At 40.6% G+C, this 18,467-nt stretch overlaps 2 protein-coding genes and 1 non-coding gene across 5 annotated transcripts; all 3 read left to right on the top strand.

Moving 5' to 3' along the window:
- Positions 1–1,677: 1,677 nt before the first annotated feature.
- uba3 (ubiquitin-like modifier activating enzyme 3) lies at positions 1,678–6,348 on the top strand. Of its 3 annotated transcripts, XM_072382686.1 has the most exons (18): positions 1,700–1,719; positions 1,829–1,867; positions 2,530–2,650; positions 2,767–2,847; positions 2,951–3,033; positions 3,139–3,219; positions 3,386–3,429; positions 3,720–3,784; positions 3,955–4,110; positions 4,215–4,317; positions 4,413–4,526; positions 4,786–4,839; positions 4,967–5,003; positions 5,097–5,178; positions 5,274–5,374; positions 5,492–5,555; positions 5,684–5,738; positions 5,860–6,348. In XM_072382686.1, the coding sequence occupies exons 1-18, from the start codon at positions 1,700–1,702 to the stop codon at positions 5,946–5,948; spliced, it is 1,389 nt and encodes a 462-aa protein (XP_072238787.1). In that variant the 3' UTR covers positions 5,949–6,348. The 3 variants fall into 3 exon arrangements, 2 of the variants coding, with proteins under 2 accessions (XP_072238788.1, XP_072238787.1); XM_072382687.1 differs by lacking the exon at positions 1,829–1,867 and having other exon boundaries at positions 1,678–1,719; XR_011915211.1 differs by lacking the exon at positions 5,860–6,348 and having other exon boundaries at positions 1,706–1,719; positions 5,097–5,173; positions 5,684–5,709.
- A 548-nt stretch (positions 6,349–6,896) lies between these two features.
- On the top strand, positions 6,897–17,313 carry tmf1 (TATA element modulatory factor 1). The gene is made up of 17 exons (XM_072382685.1): positions 6,897–7,504; positions 7,612–8,957; positions 9,247–9,350; positions 9,636–9,762; positions 9,923–10,028; positions 11,303–11,445; positions 11,744–11,910; positions 13,128–13,284; positions 13,568–13,660; positions 13,781–13,937; positions 14,048–14,240; positions 15,210–15,279; positions 15,360–15,452; positions 15,555–15,677; positions 15,822–15,980; positions 16,141–16,266; positions 16,438–17,313. Exons 1-17 carry the CDS (start codon positions 7,369–7,371, stop codon positions 16,576–16,578), a joined length of 3,441 nt encoding a protein of 1,146 aa, XP_072238786.1. The 5' UTR covers positions 6,897–7,368; the 3' UTR covers positions 16,579–17,313.
- Positions 14,945–15,017, top strand: trnar-acg (transfer RNA arginine (anticodon ACG)). Its single transcript has one exon. It is a non-coding gene; the product is annotated as a tRNA-Arg (tRNA).
- Positions 17,314–18,467: the final 1,154 nt, after the last annotated feature.

Here is an 18,467-nt window from a genome sequence, read left to right as displayed (position 1 = left end):
AGATTAAACACATAGATTCATTAACACAATATGGACACAATAAATCAGATAAAGCGAGACGTCCTTACTAGTAAAATCATTATATAGAACATGATCTAAATTTCATTCAAGCCTAAATGTCTTATTCAAGCTGAGTGTGTCAAGTAGTGATTTGATAATATAAATGCTATGTGAAATGCTCTATATAAATCATGTGAGTGAATGACCCTCTCAAAATTCCGTCCAGACCAATGAGGAAAATCAGAGTCTTTAAATTGGTTTATTCATCTCAGATGGAACTCTGATTGACTGTTTTTTAATAGATAATTGCTGAGGTTAGACAGATTAAACATACTTGGTAAAGCAATTACAAACTACTAGTGTAGTCTATCATTTGGCTCTTTTTGCTATTGTTGAACTCCATTGCCTTACATTGTTGTGTAGCATTATTTACCTGTGACAGGCTCTACTGATGTTGTATGACAAAGTACCAAGAATCAAACAAATTATGTATATGTACTGATATACAGAAAAAAATTAATTGGCCATTCAGCTCTGACTCATCCTGAGCCTTTCTGCTATGATGGATGCATTATTCTGAGAGTTCTTTCTGTGATTGTGCAATGGGAGCGCAAAGTTTTAAATGTTTGCTTTGGAGGTCATTGTCCTGATGTCTCTATAACACTTGAAATGATAACCTTCTAATTTTATTGTGATCCAAATAGATTTTATACACCCTGAGTCACATGCAGCAAAGTAACCCCACATTATATCTGAGCCTCCTTCAGAGTTCACATAGGGCATCCTGTTTTTCTTTTTGGAAGCTTAATTTTTTATCAACATTGACACGGTGTGCTAAAAAGATGTTTTGATTTCCTTTGGACAGGCTTTTTTTCTTTCTTTTTGTATGGAACCTTATTCCTAAAATTAAAGTCCAAGGAGCAGACATTTGTTCAGAAAACACTCATTTGAGTGATCAGACACTGCTCTGTCTTAAACTCAGAGGTCAGCAGTTGACATTTCTCATGTATTACTTCAAAAGGTGAGAAGCACTCCACGTAGTAGTCCAAAAGCTAATATTTTGAATAAAAAAAATACAATCTATTTCATGAAAGAGAAATATTGAAATAATGGAGAGAAAAAAACATAGCAAACATAGTTTTCTATATTTATATACTCCACACTTTAAAAATCTACAAAAATCCAGAAGACCTTGCACAACATAGAATATTTTTTGCTCTTTTTACGCCCTGTGTGAGTCATTGTAAGGAAGAATAACGGCGTGGAAATACGCAAGACAGACGTGCAGGAGCTCATCTCTTTCAGTTTAATCATCATCTTTTAATTTATTCTCTTTGCAGGAACATTGCTTCCAGGTGCTCTGCTGTCGGCCACAATTGAACTCTCTCACTGCTGACTTGTCAAGACACATGCAACAAATACTGCCATCTGTCGGACAATCGTTCCAATTACCAAATCTGGGGTTAACGCATGACAGTGCTGCCTTCAAGATAGTAGGAATATTCAGAGTCAACTTGAGAAATAAAGACGCAAAAAGCTACCATACTTGACTTTTCAGCCAGTTATTGTGGAGCAATATGGGTGCGCTAATATAAAATAAAAAATGTCATAAATGATGCATGTCATACAATTTTCAAGTTGCCACGCAAATAATTTCGGTCTTTACGACTACCAATGTCGACATTTAAGTTACTTAAACATGGCGGGGATGGATGAGCCGTAAGTAGCTGCCGAAGAGACAAGCAAGAAACCCCGAAAGATGCTTTCAAATCTTAATAACCTACGAGAGCACAGCATGAATCAACCTTCTTTTATTCTCTCTTTGTAGGGAGAAGAAAAGAAGGAGAGTAGTGGAGCTGACTGAGAAGTTAGTGATCAATTGGTAGAACTGGCGGAAGGTTTGAGGTCTCTAGACAGGAAGAAGGTTACTGTTAGCTAGGAGAGAAAGCTAACCTGTTTGTAAACAAAGCATACGAGAAGCTAGTTTAGGGGAACATATCGTGGCTAGCCGACTGTAAGTAACTATCATGCCTAAATAGTCAATGGTCTATGGTGTCATTCACCTTTGAGCGTATTCGGAGGTCTGCTATACCTTTTCACTGTTGACATTGTAGCTATTTATGGAAGGCTAATCACCTAGCCTAGCTACCGGGAGCTGTCCTGTAAGGGGAGATGGTAACTCAGAATCCAGAGGGTCAGAAAAGCCTACCTCTTAGATTGGCAAGTTTATTAAATGTTGTTACATAAAATGGTTTATGAGACGCTTAGATGCGACAGACATCGAAACATGGGATAATTTATATGCAGCACGCCCCTTTGATTCACAATAAACGATTTTAGCTTTTGCACGATCTGTTGTGAGCTGTATAGTCCCCTCCCCCTGGATCAATGAGTCTTTGTCGATTTAATTTTTTGCATGCAACCATTAGATATGAAAGCTTTGTGCACTGTCAAACCATAAGATGCCATGCATTTAATCTCAGGGAGATGCAGCCGACGTTGCATTCTAAACATACATGTCGTCTTCAGGATGGTGGTGGATGGAGGCAGTGGAGGGTCCTGTGAGTGGGAAGGTCGATGGAACCATATCAAAAAGTTCCTCGAAAGATCGGGACCATTCACACATCCTGACTTTGAGCCCAACACAGAGGTAGCAATCTCAAGGAGGGATATGATTGTAGTTTTGTCTTTTCATCTAACCTGCACCAATTTGCATGTGTTCTGATATCATCTGATTGATGATATTGTTGTGATCTTTCATTGCAGTCGTTGCAGTTTTTGTTAGAAACCTGCAAAATCCTGGTCATTGGTGCTGGTGGACTGGGATGTGAGCTCCTGAAAGACCTGGTATCCCCACTACTATTATGAACAATTGACCAATATATTTTGAACAAAAGAATGGTCGGCATTTAATTTTCTTACTTTTTTTCTTGCTGTGTTTGTGACTCAGGCCTTATCGGGCTTTCGACACATTGATGTAGTCGACATGGACACCATCGATGTTTCCAACCTGAATCGTCAGTTCCTCTTCAGGTCAGTATACTTATGTAGTAAGTACATTTCTCACAGCTATTACTAGTAATTGTAAAGTTGTAAAGAGCAGGCACCCTCTTCTAATTTGGATTTAATTTTCACCAGGCCAAAGGATGTAGGCCGGCCCAAGGCAGAAGTTGCAGCTGATTTTATCAACAACCGCATACCAGGATGCCATGTAGTCCCGTATCCTTTTGACTGAGCAACTGTTGAAAAATTTCGGATTCTTGGTCTCTTGTCTTTTGCAATCCCCCTCGTAAATAACACACATAATTTTACAAGCAGACAATTACAGTGCCAGAAAGCTTCATTTAAGATGGAACACTTAAATTTTCCTTAAAGTTTTGCGCAGACATTTTAAGAAAATTCAAGACTTAGATGAAACATTCTACAGACGTAAGTATCCTTTTTCCCATTTATTCCCAGTTATCAAAATTTCTGCCTGGAGCCATTTGGTTGATTGATTTTCTGTATGATACATGATTCACATTCTAAAATACTCACAGCACTTTTCCAGTTACGTGACCTCCTAACTGGGATCCATTCTCGCATAGCAATTTAAGAGACTTGAATGATCCTGTCTATGATTGTGGTTTTGCACTCGCAGTTTCAGTTTCCCTCGACTGTTTCGAGTATTTCAGTATCAGATTTATTATGAATCAATCTACCTTCCTATTTTCATCTAGAATTCCATATAATTGTCTGCGGACTTGACTCTATAGTAGCCAGAAGGTGGATTAACGGTATGTTGGTAAGTTCTTCATTTTCTCTGTAAAATCCTAACACGGCCCAGATGTTTTGCTTCTTCTTTTTTAAATTCTTTTTTTTTAAGTCCACAGCTTGCATTCCATTCTTTGCATTACTGGTTAAAGGGTGGAGTCATTAGGTATTGATGTGCAATGTGTTTATATTACTGTGCAGCTATCTTTGCTGGTGTATGAGGATGGTGTTGTGGATCAAGGGTCAATCATTCCACTTATTGATGGTGGGACTGAAGGCTTTAAAGGCAACGCCAGAGTCATTTTCCCCGGCATGTCTGCTTGCATCGACTGCACCCTTGAACTTTACCCTCCCCAGGTATGACAGCAAATTTTTCTGTATGATAATGTAAATCCGATGACTTAGCAGAACAAGATGCTGATAGGTTGTTTCGTTTGTATTTGTTTCCCCTGCTCTCGTAGATCAACTTTCCCATGTGCACTATAGCCTCAATGCCTCGTTTGCCTGAGCATTGCATTGAGTATGTGCGAATACTGCAGTGGCCCAAAGAGACACCATTTGGAGGTAGAAAGTCACACAGTTTTTACTGATATTTTTGCTGTATTGCAATGGTTAGAACGATGATGAAATGTAACTTCGGTTTTGTGACTATGGATTAGATGGTGTAGCCTTGGATGGTGATGACCCAGAGCACATCCAGTGGGTTTACCAGAGATCTCTGGAGAGGGCAGCAGAGTTCAACATAACAGGAGTCACTTACAGACTTACACAGGGTGAGGATATTAAGCATGTCTGTTGCCAAACGTGCACTGCTAGTTTTCTCACAGCTTCTCTGGGAAATGAGCCAAGGTACATAAAAAGCTGTTGGTGTGTGTTAATCATTATTTATATAGTTTTCTTTATGTTCAGTCTGAGCAGTTGGATTGTACAGTTAATGTTTTCTTTTGACTGGGTGCCTTTTTTAAAAATTTTACTTGGGAATTTATTGTTATGAGTGAGCTGAACATATTCTCTCCTATTTAAATGTTGCAGGTGTTGTGAAGAGAATAATCCCAGCTGTAGCATCCACAAATGCTGTTATAGCTGGTAAGTAGCTAAGACTAGATTTTCAATAGAGACCTCTGAACCTGTTGCCTTATTATATGAGTTAATCATTTCTAAACGTATACATGTAACCTGATAAAATTGTTTTTCTGGGCTTTATTTCACCCAGCTGCTTGCACAACTGAGGTTTTCAAAATAGCAACAAGGTGAGTTTACAAGTCTTTCTGGTGGCCATATCCATAAAGCAAATTAATGAGTGAATTGCCCTTTCACAGTTTCTTATGCCTTTGTTTCTGCAGTGCCTATCTACCTCTCAGTAACTACATGGTTTTCAATGATGTCGATGGCTTATACACCTACACCTTTGAGGCAGAACGTAAGGTTTGTCCCTTAATTTCATCCGTCAATCCACGCTTGCTACAGGAATTAAGTCACTGCTTTGGATTGAGGTACATTTGTTTCCAATCCTGATCTAGGAAACCTGCTCAGCCTGCAGCCAAGTACCTCTGGACTTGTACTTTTCTCCATCTTCCAAACTGCAAGAAGTGATGGACTACTTGACTGAGTGTGCCTCCCTGTACGTTTGCCTGCCATATAATTGATGTATCATTAATGCCAGGCCTCTTCCCCACCCTGCTTAAGTTCATGGTCATATATATGGTATTTTTTTTTAATAACCACCACTTTATTTCAGACAAATGAAATCACCTGCTATAACAGCAACAGTGGAGGGAAAGAACAAAACTTTATATTTACAGGTAATTGAACTGATTTAGTTTATATAGTTTTATGTTTGAAACTTACAAACATTGTGTATGTGTGTACACACAATGTAATTAGGCAATTTTACAAGTTTTGGCTTGATCTGACTTATTTTCTTCCACAGTCGGTCGCCTCAATTGAACAGAGGACTCGGCCAAATTTGTCCAAAACTTTGAAGGGTGAGGCACTTTCTTGACATTTTTTTTTTCTTTTGTGTGTGTGTGTGTCACTGCATAATTAGTGGTCAAATAAGTACACCGAATGTGCACATTCACTTCTGTTATGACCATGTTTTTCCAGAGTTGGGGCTGACAGACGGACAAGAACTGGCTGTTGCTGATGTCACCTCACCCCAGACTATGTTGTTCAGGCTTTGCTTTACCTCATAGAATAAACTCAAGCACTCCCACAACCTGTTTGAAAACTAGAACAGTTTACAGCGTATTCAATCAGTTTGTCAGTCATCATAACCAATTGAACTGGTTTAATGTACCTATTGACTCAAGTGGATATTTTGCACTGAAAAACCAAGTTGTAGTTCACACTTTCTCATGTTTTGTGATTGTCTGCAAATGTTAAGCTTTTCTGTTGTTAATGTTATATACAATGCAGAGCATATTCTGCGCAAACAATAAGACATATTGGTTTATCTTTAAGTCCTATTCTATACTTGTTCTGATTTTGCATATTTATTTATTTCAGTACAGTTTTATACAGTTGTTTTAGCCACTGAAGCTGTTATCAACATTGAAAATGATGATATATGAACTGGAATAAAATGTTTTCTTACAGTGTGTGTTTGCTTTATGTGCCTACATATAGAGTGCAGGGCTTTATGTACATATAGAGTGTGGGAATCAAACTTTTTTTTCTCTCAACTGGTGTTATATAATTTACAATATGTCAGGCTAACATCTGTTAAAACAAATTACTTTATAATACACATATTGAGCATTTAAAATAATCCTGTCGCAATTATGTAAAAGCAACTATCATTTGGACAATACTGAAAATGATCATTTGTTTATTTTATGGAGGATTTTGCTCCATCGACTGGAAATTTCCCCTCGTTTCATGCTGCATTCTTGATCCTCAGAAATGTCAGAGTAAAAATGACCCTTACTATGTTAGCTGTCTTTTAAGATTAAACATAAAACGCGAGAGCTTGGTTTGTAAAGCCAAACTTACTCGATTTATAGAAAAGGAAATCTTAATTCTGGTAGCCAGTTCTTTGATGTTATTTTTCTTTGCCAATTTTGGAAAACTTGAATTCCAGTTGCCAAATGAAGGCAGCATCAGACCCAGACCGGATCATGACGTCATGTTGCTACGTGGAAAGGAAGTGGTGAGCAGGCTAATGCTAGCTGTTTCAAGTTGAAGCGACCAAAACAAACGATGACGGTCGAGCAAAGGAATCGAATAAAAGCTTGGATTAACCATGGGAATTGATCTGACAGCTGTTGTTGGGCATTAGATGAGCTGCTTGTGATACGTCTTTCTACATGATACACTTGTTGTGGGCATCCTATTTTAGGTGGCAGTTTTTGAGCTGAAACTATCTGGTGCTTTCACCGATGCTTTCCAACGTTATGCGTTAACTTCCAGCTTTGCTAATTAGCTTTGTGGTGGCAAACTGTCAACAAAGCTTTACGAGATAGAACATATTTTTAAAATTTGGCAACGGGTTGGCGTTGACTGACGAAAATGCAGAAATAGGTTAGGTGACCCTGTTTGGTAACGCTGAGACCATTTTAAAACTCGTGCATCAAATTCTGAAGTGGTTGCTGGCTAGCTAGCTTCTTAATCAGAATGAGTTGGTTTAACGCATCTCACCTGTCTAGCTTCGCTAAACAAGCTTTAACAACAGCTCAGAAGTCAATCGATCGTGTCCTGGACATCAAAGAAGAGGACCAGTGGGGTGACACAGTTGTAATGCCTTATGATGGTAAGTGAAGCTACATATGTTGGTAGCAGCAAATCCATCCTTTCTATAAGTTTGATATGAAGAGCCATACCAGCCGAAAGCTTTCATCTGATATCTGTTTTTGTCAGACGTTTCATTACCTGGGAAGCTTTCGTTAAGTGGAGGCTGGGGGATGACGCAGTGGGAAGCGCCTGCTGAAGAAAAGACCACTCCTCCTCCTCCTTCGTCAGAGGCCATTACTACTCCTGTCACGCGTACTGTTGTGGATGAATCCGAAAACTTCTTCACTACCTTTCTATCACCCGGAGATGTACAAGCTGTCCCCAAAACCCAGGTTGTGTCTGTACCCCCGACTAAGTCTCAAAGACGACCTCAAGAAAAAGAGAAGAAAAACAAAGTAGCTGTGGCTCAAGAAGATGAGAGTCAAACGTCAGAAGCTGCTGACAAGAATCTTAAAGGTCTGACAGTTGTTGAGAGCCAGTCTGAGGAGCCCAAGTCCTCATCAGCAGCACCTGATGCTGACACTATCCTACTCCTGCCTGTTTCTCCTGCTCCCTCTTCCAGTGAACTCCCTTGTGACCCTGAGAGGGAAACAAGTAGCGTAAAATCAGAAGTTAGTTCAACAGTATCTGAAGAATCAAAAACTGAGCCGTTCCACACTCCGTCAGGCCACCAGGTAGAGCAGGATACCACAAAGCCCTCTGAACCTTCCACTCCTGAAGCTAAGAGCTCTCCCGGTGCAGATCCTTCGACTTCCACATCCTCTAAGGAAGTAATCCCTGAACATAAAGACTCAAAGGCGGAGGATCGTCAAAATGACACGCCTTCCCCTCCAGTTAGTGCTTTCTCTTCAGGAACCTCTACCACTAGTGATATTGAAGTGCTAGACCATGAGAGTGTGTTGAGTGAAAGCTCAGCTAGCTCCAGACAAGAAACTGGTGAGAGCAAAACTGGCCTTCACTTAATGCAGGGCTCCTTCCAGCTTCTCACTGCCTCCACCTGTGGGGATTTTCCCCGACTAGAGGACTACCCCAAACTCACAGAGAGCTGTGGTTCCTCCTCTGATGCTTTTGAGCGGATCGATTCCTTTAGCCTGCAGTCACTGGATAGTCGGAGCGTTAGCGAGGTTAACTCAGACGATGAGAGCCCTGGTAATCGGACTTTAGCGTCTGTCACTGCAGGCCCTCCTTCTTTATCCGTGTCGTGTGAGAAGCAGGGGGATGGAGTGGTGGAGAAGGTGCGTGAGGAAGAAGAGGACGAGGTGGAGGGATTCATTGAGACAACGAGGGAGCAGTCGCTGGATGAGATGGAGGAAAGTGGGCGTAGTGCAACGCCTGTGAATAGTGAGCAGCCTGAAGAATTGACAGAACTGGGATGTGATGGTAATGTCTCCACGACAGAAGATCAGGGCTCTCCACCAATCACAGAGGAAATGAAAAGTGTCTCAACTGTTCAGATCTTGGAGCTTCAAAAGGTAAATAGTCCTAAAGTATTTTGCAGAGGTACTGTTACTGGTACAAGTGGCGTATAGGGGTACACTTCATATAATAAGTAGTCCAGAGCATTGTGTTTTGTTTTTTTTCTAATAGTACAGTAATAGTTTAGGACTCATTGAACCACATATTGTGGCTCCTCAAGTCTCAGGATATGTTCCTCTTGATGAAGAGTCTATCAGTATATTTAAGCTCAACACTGGTTTCTGTACTGATGTATTATCTTCTCGATTTTCCACGAATCTATAAAATATTGTGGTCTTGTTATAGGTTATTGATGATCTATCAAGCCGCCTTGAGAAGAGAGAGTCTCAGCTGCTGGTAGTTAGCAAAGACAAGGCCAAGCTGGAGGAGGAGTGTGACAATTTGAAAGAGTGAGTATGTGCCACAGACATCCGGTTCACAGGGGCACTGCAAGTAATCTTAACAATAGAGCCGATGTACAGGTCAAACAAAACATAGCAAACACAGTAACACAATGAAAACATTTGTTGTAGACGTTTCTTTAAAAAAAAAGAAAAAGTGCCACAGAATTCTGTATTGGTGACACTTTTTTTTTTTTTTTTTTTTTTTTTTTAACTGGTTGTTTCCTATTAGGACAATCTGACTGTTGATTTGGTCAGTAATCCCTTACACTAATGGGTCTGTTCATCCTTCAGTGAAGTGATAAGCCTGAAGGAAGAGAGCTCCACTGTTCAGTCCCTAAAGGATGAGTTCACACAGCGCATAGCAGATGCTGAAAGGAAGGCTCAGCTGGCCTGCAAAGAGAGAGACATAGCCAAAAAGGTAACTCGGATATTGATGATCTCAGTGTTTACTTAATCTCCAATCAGATAGCTTGACAAAAGAGCTGTATAAGGCTATTTAACTCCTTCTATTTACACCCACCCCTCTAGAAAGTCGTCACAATTTCTGCGTCAAAGATTGTATTTTGTTCGTACTTTAGGAGATCAAGGGATTGCGAGAGGAGCTTTCCACAAGACTAAACTCCAGTGATACAATGGAGATTATCAGAGAGAAGGAGGAGCAGATCAGAGGTCTTCTGGAAGAGGGTGAGACTCATTTTTCCACAGTTGCAGCAACACAAAACACTTTGACCCGCTGTGTCATGGAAACATTCAAAGTCTGAATTGATGCTAGGAGAACCCCACCCCTGCCCGACCACCTCTGGAACAAGCTGCCCAGTCAAGCCTCGCTTGTGTGCTTGGTCTCTCTTCTTCTGCTTTTTATGCTGGAGCATCGCAAAATGTTTTCACTGGCTTTTGGACTGTTTCATCACCCTTCTCAGAATAGCATTTAATAAAGAGCAAGCATTTTGCTCTGCAACTGTCTTAGGAAATACAAGTATAATAAGTCTCAGGCTGTGTCCAAAATCACTCCCTAACCACTATATAGTGCACTGAATGTATCCCACAATTCACCGCGAAATGTAGTGAACATCCAATGATCACAAACCGGAGCAAGATATCCCATCATGCAACGGTTCGTTTTCGCTGCCGGTTGGGAGTGAGTAAAAGGTTTTTTTTTTCCGGTGAATTGCTCGTAGTTAGCCGTTGGATGACAGGCGTGAGGCAGATTCATGAGTTGTGGAGCAGTACAACAGTCACAAAGCCAGTTTATTCCATTGTTTATTTTATTACACATTTCAAAACAAGGCAATTTAAATGGCTTCCTACATTCATTGTTAAAAAAACGAATAGGATATAATTAAACATTCCAGTAGGTTACACTGTAACTTGCTGTTACTAAAGAGCCAAGAGAATAAAATATGAAAATATGCTTAAGTAGTAAACAAAATACGAAATAAAAATTACAAGACAGTAAGCGAAATCCTCTAATTTAACAAAAATGCTGTAGTAAACGGACAAGTATTGTGTGAGGCGACGTTAATGTGGTACCTTTTAATTGTACAACAGCGATGACGTAATTACCGGCACCAAGAGTAGTGTCGGAAAGTGTCGAAAGATTTTTCTGTTTAGCTCACTATATAGTCCACTACATTTATTTCCCTATGTTAGGGAGTAGGGAATGAGTGAGTGAGTGATTTCGGACACAACCTCAGTCACACCGATTTAACATGCTAGGTAAACTCACTTTAAATCATATCATAATTACATGAAGAAGAAGGGTTTGTATGTTTGTCCATAATGCAGCGGGCAAAGACCAGCAAGTGTGAATGCCTTCTTAATGTCTTATGATATTAAAGCTTTGCAACCTTCCTTTTTTTTTCCTCACCTTTTTACTGGATATAATATATATTGCCTCGGCATCAGCTGTCGGGTTTTATTGAAGTGGCTGAGCTGGAGTTTATTCTTCTCACGTCTAGGTGAAAAGCTATCCAAGCAGCAGCTGCAACAAAGCAACATAATCAAGAAACTGCGTGTGAAGGAGAAGGAGAGCGACACGAAGATCACAAAGCAGCAGAAGAAACTCAAGGAGCAAGAGGAGGAGCTCCGGCACCTGCAGCAGGTCAGAATTAAGCATAATGCCAAATTTACATGAACAAAGAGTTCTTAACATGCCAATGCAAGTGAGTTATTTGATCTTTTACTTGTCAAGGATGATGCTTTTCTTTTCTTCTTTTCTTAGAAATCAATATTTTAAGATGACCTTTGAGATAATGTCTTTTCCAGGTGTAGAATTTGAAGAGATTCACACCATTCAGTTAATTTGTTAATTTTATCTATTCCTTTTTCTCACTAAAGACATGAGTTCTTCACCTAAGCTGTGTTTACTATAATCATTATTCCCTGGTTCATGTCATCAGGTTCTTGATGGGAAGGAGGAGGTGGAGAAACAGCACAGGGAGAACATCAAGAAGCTGAATGCTGTGGTGGAGCAGCAAGAGAAGGAACTGAGCAGGCTGCAGCTGGACTCGGATGAGCTGCAGGAGACAAACAGGAGTCTGCAGGCCGCTCTTGACAACTCTTATAAGTAAATATTGGCACAACTCGACACTTAACACTGAGGACTTGAGCTCTTACGGCCAATTCATTCTTTATTTGCACAAAGACTCTTGTGGCCTTCGAACAAAAACAGTGTACGTGCACATGGTTCTGTTTTGCTAAAGATAGGGCTTTCTTTGGTTTTCTGTGTAGCTTGGTTATTATTGTGTTGTGGTGTGGCTCATTGCCCATCACTTGAAACACAGAAACGCACGCAGGCTGTATCTGAGAGGCCAGCTTTCGTCTGGAGCTTTTTGGCCAGAGGAACTTAGCAGCAAAGCATTTTAGCTATTGACAGACAGGACTGCAGCGCTGTGCCAGTGATTATTCCTGAAGTGCGCCAAGTGTCATAGAACAGCCTACAGACAGAACTTGTTGTCCTCCTTTCTCAAACACCGTGTGCAAACAAAGCGTATCACAGGATTCTGGCGAATTTCTAATGATTGCTCGCCTGGAAATGAACACCATGTGGATACATAGGATCACGCTTAGATCTTAAAACTTACACATTTAGCAGAAGTCACTGTGCTCTACCCCCTAAACCAAAAGAAACTTGTGTGAAGAAAAGTGCCACTTGCAAAAGTCTACATAAGTCATTGATATATATATATATATATATATATATATATATATATTTTTTATGGGACAACTGTATGTCTTTGGTTGTCAAAGTGTGTGAATTAGCAGGCCTGTCAGTAGCTGTATTACATTGAACAGAGCTATCTGTTGTTCAGTTCCTTTGTGAACGTCCCATCTCTGCAGCTGAATTCAGTCTGATCAGCGAGTAAATGTTTGGCAAGCGTTGCTGGCCAAAACGCGGGGAAGTAAAACCATAACTTTTCTCGCCCCAGCTGTATAATGGGAATGCATTTGCTCCTCATGCATGGCCGGTGATGAAATATTCTCATATGGAGCCATGCAGAGAGCACAAATATTCATCGATCTTAACCCACTACACCATAAGCAGACATGCTTTGTCATGTTCTATTCACTTAGTGGCCTATTTGGGTATTTAAGTGCTAGATAATGAGGCCCTTTCCATGTACAGAAAGACATACTTAAGTAATGTCGGCAGTTTTTTCATTTCATATCCACTGTGCAAATGTGCAGAACAAAACAACAGAGCTTTGACATTTTTGTATATGAGGATGTAATGCATTGTAATCACAATGTGGTGATGTTCTTCATTTGTGTATTTGTTGTCAGGGAGCTGGCAGAACTTCACAAGACGAATGCCAGCAGAGCCAGCAAGGCCGAAGAGGCAGCTCTTAGCAGGGAAACGCAGGCCAAAGAGCAGCTGAGTCTGGCTCTTGAGAGGGCCCAGGAGGAGGCCAGAATCCAACAGGAGGCACTGGCCAACCAGGTAACACAGACCAATGTGATCACACATGTCAATGGATCGCTGACAAGTTTAGGCACTAAATGTCACTTTTTTTTGTGTACATGGAGTGTTTTTATAATCATACACACAATGTGACACCAAGTAATACATCAAATGTATCAAGGCCAAGGACCTTTTGACATGTAAAGAAGCTAGAGATGGAGCCTCTAATCTTCTAAGTAGTGGAGAACTCGCTCTATAACCTGAGCGTTTGCCACCCTGACCAGATGATAACTAATCAATATTTTTCTGTTACTGCGTACAGGTGGCTGATTTGAGGCTTGCCCTGCAGAGAGCTGAGCAACAGCAGGCAAGAAAAGAAGATTATTTGAGGGAGGAGATCAGTGAGCTTCAACAGGTAACGGAATGCTTGATGTAAGGTGCCCAACTGTGCCCTAGGATCAGATGCAGAAATTATTATAATTTGACAGCAAGATGATTTATTTAATGCATTCCCTCCTTTCTTTTCTTCTTTCAGAGACTGCAGGAGGCCGAGACTAGGAACCAGGAGCTCAGCCAGAGTGTCACCTCGGCCACACGACCCCTACTGCGACAGATTGAGAACTTACAGGCCTCACTGGGTGGACAAACCGCAACCTGGGACAAACTCGAGAAGAACATCTCCGACAGGCTAGGTGAGAAGCAGGAGCTTAACTGCATGTTTGGTGGTGCTTCTGTAAAACAAATCACCAGAACACTGAATTGTGCTGAAAGGTTGACTAGTTTTTCTGCCCACGCTCAACAGAGGACGCTCAGGCACAGCTCGCCGTCGCTGTGGAGAAAGAGAGGTCAGCATCAGAGGACCTGTTAACCATCAAGTCCCAACTCGTCTCTCTTGAATCCCAGAATTCCTTGCTCCGCCAAGAAAAAGCCAGGCACCTGGCACAACTGGAGGCAGAGAAAAGCAAAAGGGAGAAAATGGAGGACGAGAGCAGCAGGTAAACTGTAAACTGGAGTTTGCTTGGTTCAGTTATGATGTACATCAGCCATTCATCATAACGTGTATTCAGTACATGTGCAGTTAGTAGTTAGAGCGGATGTATACGAGTGTGAATGAGTAATGTATCTGTTAGTTTACTGATTTACCTTGTTTTGTCGATAGAGGCTCGTATGTACTTTGCACTAAGTGTGTTTGTACAAACTATTTCAAATTAGGGTGTCTTAGAATAACTGACCAACATCGGATTTTTCTCCACGTTGTTTGTCCTTTTGGAACGAACTCCTGGGAACTCAACTTGTCCTAATGTGGTTGCACTTCTTTGTCATCAGTTATTTGTGAAATATTTTATCAGCTTGATGAGAACTGCTTTTTATTTTTGCTCTTAGTGCGGTCATGTGTCTGTAAAGCAATGTTCACTGTGAGGATGGAAAACCATTTCGCTGTCACCATAAAGATAAGGCTGTGGTCGGGGCTGGAAACAGATTCATGGGAAGAAAAATCAGGAGCATAGATTTTCTGCAGAGGATAAATCATGCAGACTAGTTTGGGAAACTATGGTTCCTGCAGCTGCTCTGTCAAGTCAGTGCTTCCTGCAGTGTCTTTGTATTGGAACAAAAGCACTCCCCCAAAACAACCACCACAGAGAGAGGTGCTCATGCATGAACATGTGGCTTTTTGTGAAGGCTGAGTCAGGCTGTAACAGGGCCAGTGGCGCAATGGATAACGCGTCTGACTACGGATCAGAAGATTCTAGGTTCGACTCCTGGCTGGCTCGTGTCTTTTTTAACTTGTATCCGAATTTTTGACTCTTATACACATAGAGCGATAAAAAGCTTGTTGAAAATGTTATCATGCAAACTAGACAACTCTCAACAACAGTTGAAGAGGATTGCTCTGTGTCATGGTTTAGCTGTGCAGATTTCATGTTTCATACCTTTTATGTTCACACCTTATTATTTTGATGTAGGGAACATATCGAATTGACAAATCTGCGTGGAGAGCACATCCGTATGGTAGAGGAAGCCAAAAAGGAAAAGGTACCATGATCCTTTCTCTCACTCATGTTGTGATTCTCCATGAAACAACTCCTCATGTGTCTCCTCTCGCCCTTTATCAGCTGTTGCTGACCAACCAGCTGGAGATGGAGAAGATGAAGGTGGAGCAAGAAAAGAAGAAATGTTACCTAGCACAAGAAGCACTCAAAGAAAAGGTTTTCAAGACATTTTAGAATTTATCAATGTCAAATTTGATTAATTTAATTCAGTCTGTTTCATTCTACCCAAACTTGTCCATTTAATTTCTGGCCTGTCAGGAGCGGAAGACCATCTCTCTTTCTGCTGGCGAGCCCCCAGCGTCCTCCACACCCTCCCTGTCCCGCTCCAGCTCAATCAGTGGGACAGACAATGCTGGGCTGCACACCTCTATTCTTTCCCAGGTGCGACCTGCTATGTGTTGCTCGTCAGAATTTATATCTTACCCTAAAAATAATATCTGAAATTTAGACTCTGAAGATGAGTTTTTGCATTAGTGTGCTTGTGTGACTTCTGCTGATTAAATGACTTGTTTTATTTGTCCCCAGGATGACTACGTAGACCACTCTCTGGGAACAATGACCATGTCTATGTCGATGAGTGGGACCAACCTGTATGAGGCAGCCAGACTGTCCGGAGGCTCCAGCATCATTGAGAACCTACAGTCTCAGCTCAAACTGAGAGAAGGAGAAATAGCGCAGCTGCAGGTAGGGTGATTTGGAGGAAGTCTCATGTGGCAAATTACTGACAAGATGAAAGCTCAGTTTTTAAATTTTTTTTTTATCATGTTTACGCTGTGTGTCAGAAGTTGTGAGCCAAAATGCCAATAGTTTTGCTGCATGTTCTTGTTTTGTTTTTTTTTTCCAGCTTGAGATTGCCAATTTGGAGAGAAGTCGCTCTGTGATGGCAGAAGAGCTGGTTCGACTCACAAATCAAAACGACGACATGGAAGAGAAGGTGAAGGACATCCCCAGGCTCAAAATTCAGCTCAAGGTATGCAGCCATACGGTATAAATAAAATAAAACAACAAAAAACCAAACATTTTATATCATCAGTGTAGCTTCGGATACCCGAGTATGAGTAGTGGGAAAAAAAGCTGTTTTCCTCTTGAGAGCAGGAGATTGGTTGAAGTACCTCCTGATTCATGTTGCTGTGTCTTTCAGGACCTGGAACAGAGACACAACACCATTCTGCAGATGTATGGAGAAAAGGCTGAGGAAGCGGAGGAGCTGAGACTCGACCTTGAAGATGTAAAGAATATGTATAAAACCCAGATTGATGAACTGCTGAAGAACCAGAAATAAACTAGTACACCTGCAGTTCTTCTGGGACAAAGAATCAAATGGACCTTGTTCACAGACTTGGAGCAAATGATTTAAGTTTAATCACTGTGAAGATTATTTGAATCTTTATTATTTTATTTCCAATTAAGGATCACTTACTTTATTTAAAGGTGAGGATGTTGGGATTATCCTCAACATTTAAGACATATTACAGAATCAGTATGAAGCATAGTCAGTCTTTGATTCACACACACATTTGAACTCTTTGCTTTGCTCAGGCACTGCTCATGATTGAATCTCTCACATAGTAATGCATAAAGAGTTTTAAATTGTATGACATGGTGATGGTTTTTGCACTATACAAATTCATCCATCATTATGAAGTGCACATTGTGGATGGTTTAAGGATTATTTGTACATAAAAGACATTGTACAGATAAATGTATGTATTGCTCCTAACCTCGTACAGATGACACCGTGGTGTAGACCTGAGAGTAGTCCGGGATTGAAATCCTGAAGAATGGATTTTAAACTGTAAACAAATGTAAATGAATAAACACTTATTTGAATGGGGGTTAGAAATGCAACTTAATTTAAATGGCATAAATCCACATGTTCAAGTATTTAATTTTCACAGAGTACACTGAAGTTCACACGTTATTTTAATGCTATACAAAACTTCAAATAAATCTCCAGGTTCTGAAGAATTTCATGCGGCTGTTTGTTGATGAATTAGAATAAAGTTTTTAAAAATGCAGAAGTTCAATAAGCATTTAATGGCCCAACATGAAGTGGAACTAACTCTGAATATTGCGGGGGGAGGTGTTGTTTGGCTATTTTAGTCCAGGCTAAAATAGCCAAAAAGAGATATTATGGCGCCATCTTGCGGCTGCACCTCAATAATACACGTCTTTAGGGTATGAGATTTCCGGTGTTATGGCGACCACCGGCAACAGCATCGCTTCAGACTGGGGAGAGCAGCCTGTGCTTTTTGGTAAACTGATTCTGAACACAAACTCCCACCACATCAGTTTTGACCAACGCTGACGCTAGTTTTGTGTTGTTGAACAGTTCTGTACCTCTTAATGTCACCATTTTAAAAAAAATATCTAGCTCACGTGTGTCATTAACGGTACAGTTTAACTTCATCTTAAGGGGTGTCCCTGTCTTTGTCAAGAACTAGTGCTAAATGTTAGCCACCGCATAATGCATTTCAGACGTTGGTTGGCGTCTAAAATAATTTTTTGTCTACTGCTCCTCCGACGAAAGAAAGGAGTAAGTAACGTGTTATAATTCCTCCCCCATGTGCAGGTTTATCTCGGGTTACCTAATTAACCACTCAGTGCTCCTGGTCGTCTGCGAACTTAAAGTAAATATTTAGTCATTTAAATTGACGCAACGCTAGCTTAAAGTTTTGACGGTGACAAATCAGATAATTAGCTGTCTAATTAGCGGTCCAAAATGAACTTTTCTTATTCTTTGGAGCCCCTGCGCGATAAAAAAAAATAAGAGTATAGCATCATGGCGATATATTCGATGAGGGCTTGTGCGAAAACACCATTGATTTTCTTTAAAATAAAACAAAAAACAACAACTTGTAAATTACAGACCGTGAAAATAACTAAACGTGCAATTGTCGTGTTTTCATAATTATGTAGCTTTACTTCACAGGTATATCCAAAGATTAGTGGGTGTCGTGTTCTTTTATCTTCTAACACAATGATTTCAGGCGTCTGGTTACTCCTTCAAATGGTTTTAACACTCAGTTTACTGTCAGGCAAATAGTCTCCCTTCAGTGGTGGAAGAGATTAATCTTCTTTCTCACAGTTAGCATTATTGCTGTGGAAAAATACTTAATTTCAGGTGAAAGTCCTGCAATAAATACGTCCCACTTAGAGAAAAAGAAGCAA

This window comes from Leuresthes tenuis, unplaced genomic scaffold (genome assembly GCF_036924035.1).
Source record: "Leuresthes tenuis unplaced genomic scaffold, fLeuTen1.0.hap1 SCAF_3, whole genome shotgun sequence".
NCBI classification, from domain to species: Eukaryota; Metazoa; Chordata; class Actinopteri; order Atheriniformes; family Atherinopsidae; genus Leuresthes; species Leuresthes tenuis.
This window is presented reverse-complemented; position numbering and strand designations above follow the sequence as displayed.

Excerpts from the sequence above, each read along its gene's own strand:
- tmf1 (XM_072382685.1), top strand. The coding sequence starts at position 7,369 with ATGAGTTGGTTTAACGCATCTCACCTGTCTAGCTTCGCTAAACAAGCT. Across the intron at positions 7,505-7,611 it reads AGTTGTAATGCCTTATGATG|ACGTTTCATTACCTGGGAAG; the intron begins GTAAGTGAAGCT and ends TGTTTTTGTCAG. Across the intron at positions 15,280-15,359 it reads AGGAAGCCAAAAAGGAAAAG|CTGTTGCTGACCAACCAGCT; the intron begins GTACCATGATCC and ends GCCCTTTATCAG.
- uba3 (XM_072382686.1), top strand. The coding sequence starts at position 1,700 with ATGGCGGGGATGGATGAGCC. Across the intron at positions 1,868-2,529 it reads GTAGTGGAGCTGACTGAGAA|GATGGTGGTGGATGGAGGCA; the intron begins GTTAGTGATCAA and ends TGTCGTCTTCAG. Across the intron at positions 3,220-3,385 it reads CCAGGATGCCATGTAGTCCC|ACATTTTAAGAAAATTCAAG; the intron begins GTATCCTTTTGA and ends AGTTTTGCGCAG.